We start from the raw sequence: 12,314 nt of genomic DNA, 5'->3' as shown, positions 1-12,314 counted from the left end.
TCATCTCTCTCATGCAAAGGCTAAGACTTAAGGTGGAGCCCAAAAAATGCCAATGTGAGGTAGATAGGTAGCATCGAGCTTAGCTTCTATTGGCTATATGGTGAAGTAGTAGGTAGAAGTCATTTTTTTCTTTTACAATGAAAAGAGAGTTAGGAATAAAGTCAATATAAGGCAAGCATGTGGTACTAGATTTGGCTTATATTGGCTATCTTATTAAGTGGATAGAGATTGTGTTGGGGCCACCTTAGCCAATATACTATGTAGCTACAACATCTATTTGTTGGCCATTCTTGTTAGAGCCGATAAGTAGAGATGCTTTTAAAATTAAGGCCATCTTTAACCATGTTAATGCCTATCTAGTATTCTACTCTTAGTGTCACAAACATATATACTTATTTAGATAAAAAATATTAGATAAAAAAATAAATATAAGTAGATTGATATTATCTTATAGCAAAGCTTCTTAGAAGCTTTATAGATTTATATTTGACTTTAGACATATTTGTAGTTAATTGATAGGTTAGAAACTTAGCTAAGAAGTTAATCACATATCATGTGTATTAATAGCTTATAGAACAAGCTAATTATGTGGCACATATGTATGAAATTTATCTTGTAAGTTAAACATGTGTCTTATAAGTTGGACACGTGGTAGAGGTCCTATAAAATGATGTCATATAGTTTCTAATTAGATAATATATATAGAAGCAAGACTGAAGTCTTTTTTACTCTTTTCAATGTCTTTGTAGTCTTTAGTCTTATTTTAAGACTTTCTAGTCATTTTTTGTCTTTTGCAATAGCCATTCTAATTTCAATAATTTATTAATTTTGAGTGAATATCTAATCTTCTTGAATTATACAACAATATACTAAGTTTTTGGTTCTTTGAGATTCATATCCTTTATAGTTTGACAAAAGTCCTAACTCATTGTTTTTATCATGTTTTAGAAGTGAGTGAATTATTCTACTTCTATTATTGTGTTTCAAAGGTTACAAACTATCTACCTTTAAACATATAATTTAGTTTTCCAATACTAATTTTTTTCTTAAAAAAAATAAATTATCTTTCTTTGTAAAAAAATTATTTAATATTAAAAATTATAGATTATCTTTCTCTAATTTGACTTAAGAATTTATTTGAATTATCTATAGAAAGAAAAATTATGGATGCTATTTTTAATAGAAGTAAAAATAAATTTTTAATAATTTTAAATCTTCACAAATTTATCAATATTCTTAGGATCAAAATCTCATGTATTTTTAATGTGAACTATTGAAGTACTATTCCTATGCCTATGGAAGAAATCAACAACAAGATTTAGACTCTATGCCAAAAAGTTGTATAATTGAGAGAAGTTGTAGATTAATTTTATAATTGAATATAAGAAATCTTCTCTACAAGTATAAGAGAGGCAAGAATAAGTATGTCAAAGAAGTTTGACAAAATAAGATCTAAATTATGAGGATTTTTACAAAAAGTGAAGCTCTATTTAAGGTTATATCCTTCTCAATACCTTGACAGATTTACTCAAATTAGATTCATATGTGTATTTCTATTTGAGAGTGCTTTCTTGATTTTTACCTTTGATAGAAAAGAATTCACAATTCTTTAATGATTTGAATTCATTCTTAGAAGTCTTTATGGCTACATTTGGAGAAAGTGATCAAAAAAAGATAGTAGAGACCAAGCTTAAATCTTTATAATAAAGATTGTGATCATCTATCATATATACTAGAAAATTCCAAAATCTTCCTTGTGATATGGATTTGAATGACAAAGCCCTTATCAATCAATTTCACTATAGATTAAAAGATAATTTCAATGATTTATTATTGATAAAATTAAGAACAAATTCATTAGAGAATTGTTTTACTTAAGCTATTGCATGCAGCAATCAACTCTTATAAAGATGCTAAGAACAAAGATTTTATTAGAGAAATATAAGATAAGTCATATCAACATCTTCTAAGTTTTTAAAAGCTTATTCATCTAAGCCAAACCCTATGCAAATTGACAAGATATATTTTAAATTTCTTACTAAGTGAGAAAAGACTTATCATTACTAAAAGGATTTGTACTTGTATTGTGGAAAATCCAAACACACTACTCACCATTATCTAAAAAAACTACATAATCACAAAATAAGAAGCATAGTTGCCAAAAAAAATGATGTATTAAAAAAAACAAGTTTCTTCAGCTACAATAGGGACCGTGTTGTTAGAATCTTTTATAATATCTAATAAAGATCCTATTTTTTCTTCAAATCTTTTACCTTGTTTTATAATAGATATTTTTTGAAGACTAAAAAATCACAATCTTTAATTTGTTAAACTGAGGAGCTTCAACGTATTTTATAAAAAAAAACTTTTTCAAAAAATTAAGAAATATACTTAATTAGAAAAAATCAAATTTATACTTGTAGTAGTAATACATGATCATTTGTTGTCTTGCAGAGATGTATCTTATGAAACTATTCCTTTAGATGTAGCAACTAGTAGTTAAAATATCTTAATAATATTTAATATGATTAGATCTCTTTTTAATTTTATTATTTTAGGATTATCATGACTAAAAAAATGTAATCTTCAAATAGATTAGATTTCATATAAAATTAATTTTTTTCAAATTTTAATATAAAATTTTGTTAATAAAATAAAAATCTATAAGTATAATACATCTAAATCTTTATTAATAGATGCAAAAGCTTTCATGTATGCTGCAAAAGAAGGGTCAATTTTTGTTATATATACCACATCTATTTTTGATGGAAAAAAGATTTCAAGTAGCATCCCAAGCTAATATTAAGATTATCATGATTTTTTTTAGAAAAAAAATATAAATATTCTTCTAATAAATCATTTCTATGATCGTTCCATCAACCTTCAAGAAAGACCTCAATGCCTATTTTGACCAATCTGTAGCTTATCACACAACAAGTTAGATGCACTGAAGGAATATATAAACAAGAACTTGATTACAAACTTCATATGTTATTGTAAATCTACAATAAGGGCTCATATCTTATTTATGAAGAAAAAAGATGGATATTTGCAGATCTATGTGGACTATCAAAGACTCAATTACCATCAAAAATAAATATCTTTTATCTTTGATTTTAAGACTTCTTGATCAATTCAATTAAGCAAAGATTTATATCAAAATAGACCTAAAAAGAAGATATAATCTAGTATACATCAAAGGAAATGAATAAAAAACTATATTTTAAATCAAATATGGATATTTCAAATATAATATCATGTTTTTTGGACTTCCAAATATATCAACTAATTTTTAATATCTAATGAATGATGTTTTTTGTGAATTTTATGATGGCTTTGTTTTTTATTAATTAGATGATATTTTAATCTAAGAATATGAAAAAGCATAAATTTCATATATACTGTATATTAAAAAAATTAAAATAAGTAGGATTATATGTTAAGATGGAAAAGTATGTATTTCACACTATTCAAGTTGACTTTTTAAGATACATCATTTCAAATGATGGTCTTAAGATGGATCTTAAAAAGGTCAAAACTATCATAGATTAGAAGATCTAAAAACAATCAAAGATGTGCGATATTTTTTGGAATTTGCCAATTATTACCAAATCTATATCAAGAATTTTTCTCAAGTTGCAACTTTTCTTATACATTTGGCATGTAAAGATAAACTTGATTGGAACAAAGAAAATAAAGTATCTACTGAAGCTTTGAAGATATTGTTTATTTCTATACCTATCTTATATTGTATAAATTTTTTTAAGATATTTTTTATAAAAAAAAAAATGTATTAAACTTTGTTATAGGTATAATTTGTTACAAATAGAAATAGATGACAAATTCCACTCAATAGTTTTTTATTTTAAGAAATTTTTAGTAATCAAGATTAATTATTAGATCAACAATAAAGAGCTTCTTATAATCATGGATTCATTTCAAAAATGACTTCATTATCCAAAAGACACTTCTAATTTAGTCATTTTATATATAAATCACAAAAACCTCAAGTAATTCATATTGATACATGTTTTGAATTGTTTTCAAGCCCATTGAAGCATATCTTTAATAAGATTTGATTTCAAGATCACTTATCAATTTAAAAAAATAATAAGGTTTGTTAAATATCTTTTTTAAATATTCTTATCTTATACCATAAGAAAAGGATGCATCTTTTAATTAATTAAAAATGATTATTTTGAAGCAATTAAAGACTTTATACAATCATGTGATATTTATTCAAGATTAAAAACTCCTCATCATTAACCTTATAGACTTCTTCAACTATAACCTATTATTAAACAATCATTGACTTTTGTTTCTATGGACTTTATCATGGATCTTCAAATCTCAAATTCTTTTGACTCTATATTTATAATAGTAAATCAATTCACCAAGATAGTATATTTTGTATCATATATAAAATCTATAAAAAATAAAAATAAAAAAACTTCTAAATTTTTTTTAACAATATTTATTACTATTATGAATTGCCAAGGAATTGCCAAGGGATATTATATCTAGTAGAGTTTTCTAAAATCTTGGTATAATTTTAGAGAACTCTTTTTAAGACTTTGAAGATGGACATAAAACTATCTCTTGCTTTTCATCTTGAAACTGATAGACAAACAAAGTAAGTAAATCAAGTTTTGGAATAGTATTTGAGGTATACCATCAATAATTAACAAGATGATTGGATAATTCTTTTATTATTGATAAATTTTGCTTATAATAACATGGTATATTTTTTCTACTCAATAAATATCTTTTTTTACCAATTATATTTATCATCTATAACTTGATATTTTTGACTTTTTAAAAATTGATAATCTTGTAACAAAAGATTTGACAAATTATTTATTTGAGCTACATGCAACAATGAAGGCGCAACTAAAAGAAGTTCAAAAATAAGAAAAAATCAATGCACATGCTTATTATAAGGAATAACTTCAATTCTATGTTGGCAACAAGGTATAGTTACTTTATTATAATATCAAGTCAATTCGTCCTTGTAATAAGTTGGATTATTATAGACTTAGATCTTTTCTTATTTATGAATAGATTAATCTAGTTGTTTATGGATTTCACCTTTTAAAGTCTATGAAGATCCATCTCATATTCCATATGTCTTTTCTTGAGCCATATAGGATAATAAATATACTAAAAAGATGACAAATAACACCTTTTCTTACAAAAATGGATAATATTTAAAAATATAAGACAAAGAAGTCTTAGACTCAAAGTGGTACCAAAATAGGTTAGAATATCTTATTCATTGGCATAGATATGATATTAATGAATATACATAGAAGCAAATCAAGAATCTTGCAAATATATCAAAGAAAATTGATATTTTTTATTGACAACATCCATTAAAATCAAAATAAAGGATAAAAGAACTATAGTTTATAAAAGATTACATTCTTTTTTCTATCATTGTTTGTAGTTTTTGTATATTTGTGGCTCTAAAAAGATAGAGAATCAGAACTAGCAAATTCAACCTAAAAGCTATTATTTATTGAATTATCAGATGAAACATTCAAACTATCACAACTTTCAAGACAAAATAGTAGAGATGAAGACCCTCAACAACAACATATGCTTCTTAAAATAAAAAGTAAAATACAACATGTTTGGTATTATGACTTTAGAAGAGACTTTCAATATTTGGTGATATTATTGGAGGTAGGAACCGTCTTTGATGGTAGTCTAAGTGTTATATTTGAAAGGAGTTACAAAAGCCTCAACAATAATCAAATAATAGGGTAGTTTTTTTGCTTTGATATACAACACTATCAATGGTTGAAAGGACCTATCAACTACCTTTGAAGAGAACAAATATTACAGTATGTGGAAAATACAATTTGTTGCATCTTGAACTTCTTTAACAAATGATTGCTACTCTTTGTGGAACTCATCCTTGGAAGAAGAGGTAATGTCATGGATATATATATTTATCTAGATAAGAAGTATTAGATAGAAGATAAATGTAGGTAGATTTAATATTATCTTATGGCAAAGCTTCCAGAAAGTTTATAGATGCATATTTGACTTTAGAGGTGTTTGTAGTTGATTGGTAGGTTAGAAACTTGCCCAACAAATTAGCCATGTGTCACATATGCTAATAGCTTGTGAAACAAGTTAACTACATGGTGCTTATATAGAAAACTTGTCTTATAAGTTAGACACATATCTTGTAAGTCACATGTCTCGCAAGTTAAACACATGTTAGAGATTCTATAGGATGTTGCTACCAAGCTTCTAGGTAGATAGTATATATAGAGACAAGAATCAACCCTTCTTCACTCTTGTTAATGCCTTTCTAATCTTTAGTCTTATTTCAAGACTTTCTAGTCTTTCTTAGCTTTGGTAATAGTCATTCCAATTTCAAAATTATATTAGTTTTGAGTGAATATCTACTCTTTTTGAATTACATAACAATGTATTAAGTTTTTGGTTCTTTAAGATTTACATCCTTGACTCTTAATATAAGGCTCTCTAAATTTTTGTACTTATACTATCTAATAATATTCTTATACTTTAAATATGCTTTTTATTTCATTCTTAGATTGTATATGAATAAATTTTCTTTTGAAAAATCTTTCAAAATTTATATCTTTGATAACTAAATTTAAGATGGATTAAAACAAGGTAAGAGCCAAAGGTAGTACTATACTTCTTCTCATTATTGATTGTTTATCTCAATTTTCTATGTGTTGTTATTATTTCCTTCCTTAGTGTTTAATAGTAGCTTTTGCATTGTATCATGGATTTACATACATACTCTAATAAATACCTATATGATTAAATAGAAGTAGATAAAAATAGATAAAAATAGATAAAAATAAATTAATTTTAAATACCTTCTAAAGAAGCTTCTTGGAAGCTTTATAGATGTTGCTTTGACTTTACATGTATTTGTAGTTGATTGGTAGGTTAGAAACTTGGTCAACAAATTAACCAAATATTGCTAGCTTGTAGAATAAGCTAACTATATGGCCCACATAAAAAAAACTTGCCTTGCAAGTTAAGATACATATCTTACAAAGTCAACACATTTTGGAGGTCCTATAGGACATTACCACATAGCTCCTAGTTAAGAGTATATATAGAGGCAAAAGTGAAGCTTTCTCCACTCTTGTCAATGCCTTTCTAGTCCTTAGTCTTGTTTGAAGACTTTTTAGTCTTCTTGTTTTTGGCAATAGCCATTTTAGATCAATATTATATTATCTTTGAGTGACTTTTTAATTCTTTTCAGTGACACAAGAATGAGTTGATGATTTCTTTTTTCAAGATTCATGTCCTTGACACATTGCACCTCTAGTTTTTGTTTTGTTTTTTTTTTTGTTTTTTTTTGAATTGTCGTTGATCTTATTTATCTTCTCTTTAATTTCTATCATTTTTCATCTTTCGCTTCTTCAATTTGTAATTTTTTGTTTCAACTTGATACTTTATTTTCATTTATGAATTGAATCTTTAACTTAGCATTTCTACACAAAATAATTGTTTGAATTTTAGAATTCTTCAATAATAAAAATAAAGTGTTGCTAGAAGGTATTGTTTTAAGTGTATCCTCAAATAAAAATAATATATATATATATATATATATATATACATATACATATACATGCAGATATATATTACATTAAAATAAGAAAAGTAAAACATGAATCCTATCCACTACTACCACACAACAATAAACTACAATCATACACTTAGTAACCTCTTCAATCTGGCTACAAACACTTAGAAAAATTTAAATCATGAGTACATTATTACCTGGTAAAATAATACAGCTGGAGTGCATGTGAATCATATCAGATGAAGGTGAGAGGGAAAACAGATGATGGTGATTACAACACCTCCCTCATGAAAGAAAGCTGCAACAATGAACTTTAAGCCTAAACAACTATCCACACAAACGGTGACCATGCATGAACAGAAATCATAAAAAGCAACTCCAAGAAACATAAATCATGATAGGAATCGTGTCATGGCAATGGATGCATGAGAAGATGATCAACAGTACTTGCTTGAAAGTTTACTTATTCCAAACCTGTTCTTAAGTTTGCTGTGTTGCATTTGGATTAAAATTTCTATTACCATGTTTTTAGAAAAAAAAAAGGACTTTGGTTAAGCATCCCTCAAGACGTAACTGAATTGTATGTATTTTGCGTCATTTTTCTTCGTGAAACATTTTTATTGGTGTGTACACCAATTTAGCACTGTATATCAACTGCACATTTTGCTACTCGTGTCACAGGTTATTGAGATTAGCATGGTTCTAAAATTTCGAGCATATGGAGAAATATCATGTAGGATAATATTGTAAGATTTTTAACATTCTTTCCAAAATGATTTTTAAAAAAATTGTTTTCGACTATTTGAAAGGGGGCGCCATCTACTAGTCGTCCGTGCAGAGTGATCGCAGGAGTAACTTACCTTACCCACTTGAACCCTACCTACTGAAATTGAATTGTGAGAGTATTCCACACAGCGTCTCCTTACAGCAGATTTATTTTCACATGGAAAACAAAAAGTAAAATGATTTTATGAACTGGTACATACTTCGGGACATTGACACAAAACAAGCATTTGCCCGACAACAGCCAGTGATGTTAATTGAACAAGTCTGCGTTTAACAGCAATGGAGACGCATAGAAATGTGTGCTGCCCTTGAAAGAGGGTTTACAAAACCCTTACGCATTTACTTACGGATCAAACCATGCTTTACACAAGCGCGTCCACCATCACAGCTTTCCCAATACCATGAACATGTCAAGAGACGGCACTCCCGGAAATGCCTACTTTAGCGACTTCCTTGCTCCGGTCAACTCGAAGGAACAGGATCCTCCCATCACTAGGTGCTCGAGAATAATATCCCCACCAATGTTGCAAGATATCACCCTAGCCTCTGAACACAGCTCCAACGGCCTTCCCTCTCATTGTCATCTTCATGAATTGGCACATCGCACATGGTCGACACCCCAGACCTCTACGAAGCGCTCCACACCCACGCAACAGCTTGGAAGCATCTCACGTATATTTCTAACCCATTCCAGAGGACACAACAACAACCTCATACCCATAACAATACTTCCAGACTCTGGTCAAATAGATATTGCCCCAGAAAGAGTTACTACTACGTCTTCAAATTCCCTGTTCGTATAGGTATTCACCAAGCTTCTCCACAGCAATGTTGCATTCCCCAGGGGTGCAAGGCTCGTCATACAGACCAATAACAAATGCGCTTAATGTCTTCCTTATCGTGCAACCTCCTGGACCCTGTAAAGTAACAGGAAATCCGGTTTCCGATTCATGATTAGCAACAAGATTATGCACAAGCCATTTCAAGCCAAAGTACCCACAGGGAACTTGCGAAGAGATTTACGTCTTTCAAAAGGTAAAGTGATATGCAAGCATAAGTGTTACAGCATGCTTAAGCATGTGCACTGGAGGACACACCCTACCTTCTTTCCACGAATGACAATGCCTGGGTCACCTTGCAGAACCATGTACTTCGCTCCTCCCAAAAACAGCCCATTCGAAGGCAATGAACTGTTCTCCTCGAATCCATCAAGAAGCTTCTCTACCTCCACAGGGCTTAACTGCGAGACCAAATAAACAATCTCAGATACGACTTAGAAAGTATATCTCCGATCTTTTCAGGACACACAAGAAGAAGATACGGTTCTTCAATCAGCGAACCAAACCACAGCTGGTACCATCACACAGAGGACCGATTCAATGCGCAGCTCAGTAGTGAACTTCACTCCGTCAGCTGTGAATCCTAGTCCTAAGATGACTCAGAAATCAAACCATTTCAAAGGAATAAATTGCATAGGTTAAGTATTTTCTGACCATCCAGAAACATTGGTAAGGAAGTTAACCATACATAAGACATACTTGAACAACAGTGCCATTCAATCGAGAATAGGACCCTTTTACATGGTTGATTACATTCGATGAATCCTGTAACCTGGATTCCACGAAGTGCATTAACCAGTTCTAGCGGTCATGCTCGTAAAACACGATTATCTTAAAAAGAAAACAGAGCAGCTTCTGAAAGTTATCAAGTTTACAAGAGAGGCAAATACAGCCAATTAAATATTTAATCAAAATATATACACTTGCGAGTCCCACAAATGAGAGGCTAGCAATCATCAGACCAAAATAAATGAAGTACACTCCAGGTACCGGGGAATTATCAATTTCAAGTGCATCAAACCGAAAACGTTGGCAAGCGCATTATCTCGCTATGAAGGGTGTCATACCATCTTTCGAATTAACACCGGTGCTTGAAAACTGTGAACCCAGGAAATCACAAAGATCATACTTGTTCAAATGAAAAAGTTCACCTGCGGAAAGCTTGAGCTCTGAGCCCAAACACTGCCATCGTGGCCAACGATGGCAGCAGATGTCAGCGAATGCCCCTCGGAAATTTCATACATCAAGTGATCATCGATGTACGATTGCCAAGACATGGTTGTAAGCTGTTACAAGCCCGAATCCCTGCTCGCAATCACTTGAATTCAAAAATCCAGACAAAAAATCTGCAAAAAATCCCACTCAACGTTCGTCAACGTGACAGAACGACAACGCACAAGCACGGTACTGATGCGAAAATTACCAAAACTACGCTTCGTCCTACCAAGAGACGCCAAAGAAGAACCATCACGCGACTACGCATCATATCCCAAATTTTCCCTTCAGCATCTACACACCCCATCCTATTCACAACACCTGCAACACTCGATCCACCCCTGCATAACCACCAAACCTGACGCAATGATACAATACCGACATCCAAAACAACCTAAACTCACGGCAGAATAAAACAATAGCAATGATGAAAAAATACGATACCGTCAGAAAAACCACATGCAACAACAACAGCAACAACGAACACAGCACCCTGCACTCACAAACCCACGTGAATCGTACCACAAATGCGATACCAGCAGCACACCACAGACGCAATAAACGAAACGAAGGTTGATAAATAAAATCGAAAACAGAGAGAGGAATAAAGATACAGAACAGACACTCGGGGGGGGGGGGGGGGGGGGGGGGTGGGGATCCGAACACACGCCCACGGTGAACAGGGAAACTGAGAGCGATACGCGGATAGGAAAGAGAGAGGCGATGCGGGTGCGAAGGCGAAGAAAGCGGCAAGAGCAGCACGAGGGCACATGGGCACTCACCGAGCACAATCAATCAACAGACCGATCGATCGATCGGGGGACCTAGCGAAGGGAGCGCGAGGGAGGGAGGGAGTAAGGAAGGGCGAGCAAGCACACAATCAATCAAGGAGAGCAAGTGAGAGCCAAGCCGATCCGAAGTGCGGGGGGGGGGGGATTGGTCTCCGACACACTCACACACGACGTCGTCGTCGTCGTTGATAGAACGAGACTTGACCAGACTTGGCGAGACGAGGGATAATTAGGGCTCCACGGTGGTGGGTGCGGGTGGTGGGGGGGGGCTCGGAGCGCGGTGACCTGATCCTGAATTCTCGTGGTTGGGATCGGCATCACCGTGCGGGATGTGTCCAGCTGGGTTGCCACGTGGGCCCGGTCCAGAGTGTTCTGTTGTGTTGTGTTCTATTGTTGTGTGTCCCCGTGGGCGCTGTGGCCACGGAGGACGCTCCTAATTCCGCGGGGTTGCTTACAATTCAAGCTACCCTCCCTCGCTCCCTTATTACCCCCTTCCCTTTCCCCTTGATTGGCGCTCCCTTACCCTCCATCCTTTTCTAATCCATATTCTACCCACAACTTACAAAGAATCACGCTACTAATATATATTATTCAAGTACATATTTGGATTCCATCTGTATATGTATGTGGTTTCTCTTTCTCATACACACATCCATCATGGATGTATGTGTATATATTTATTTGTTGTTGTATTGAATAAAGAAAAATAGAAAAAAAAAATAACCGTTTTTTATAAATGGTTTGGTAGAACAATAGGTCAAAAAAGACCATTGAACTCATATGTGGTTGGATTTTGATGTTACAATCAGGCATCATATATGATTATGTAAATTCTTTAGTTAATTATGTCTTTTGGATATTGCTAAGACTATCTTAAATTTTTTACTACTAGCATCACAATCCGCCACCCACTTTACATATTTTGTTAGTATTTTTTTATTCTATTAATAGTAACCATAGCGACATTAGTAAAAATTGTGGTGGCATTAGCAAAATCTTGTTTTTAATTTTAATTTTTTAAAGAATTTGGTTAGAAGAGATTGTGTTCTTTTTGTTAAGATAAATGTAATGCTACTTTGTACATTCTTCACAATTGATTGC

The 12,314-nt window shown here is 31.9% G+C and overlaps 1 protein-coding gene across 4 annotated transcripts; it reads right to left on the bottom strand.

Annotated features, from left to right (window-relative positions):
• Positions 1-8,671: 8,671 nt before the first annotated feature.
• LOC112295420 (profilin) lies at positions 8,672-11,404 on the bottom strand. Of its 4 annotated transcripts, XM_024546986.3 has the most exons (5): positions 11,205-11,403; positions 10,867-10,915; positions 10,359-10,553; positions 9,471-9,608; positions 8,672-9,285 (listed from the first exon to the last, which is right to left on the bottom strand). In XM_024546986.3, exons 3-5 carry the CDS (start codon positions 10,482-10,484, stop codon positions 9,151-9,153), a joined length of 399 nt encoding a protein of 132 aa, XP_024402754.1. In that variant the 5' UTR covers positions 10,485-10,553; positions 10,867-10,915; positions 11,205-11,403; the 3' UTR covers positions 8,672-9,150. The 4 variants fall into 4 exon arrangements, with proteins under 4 accessions (XP_024402754.1, XP_024402752.1, XP_024402750.1 ...); XM_024546984.3 differs by lacking the exon at positions 10,867-10,915 and having other exon boundaries at positions 11,379-11,404; XM_024546982.3 differs by lacking the exon at positions 10,867-10,915.
• Between the last annotated feature and the right edge of the window lie 910 nt (positions 11,405-12,314).

This window comes from Physcomitrium patens, chromosome 18 (assembly GCF_059467195.1).
Source record: "Physcomitrium patens ecotype Gransden chromosome 18, ASM5946719v1, whole genome shotgun sequence".
NCBI lineage: Eukaryota > Viridiplantae > Streptophyta > Bryopsida > Funariales > Funariaceae > Physcomitrium > Physcomitrium patens.
The sequence above is the reverse complement of the archived record's forward strand: the minus strand, read 5'-3'. Positions and strand labels throughout refer to the sequence as shown.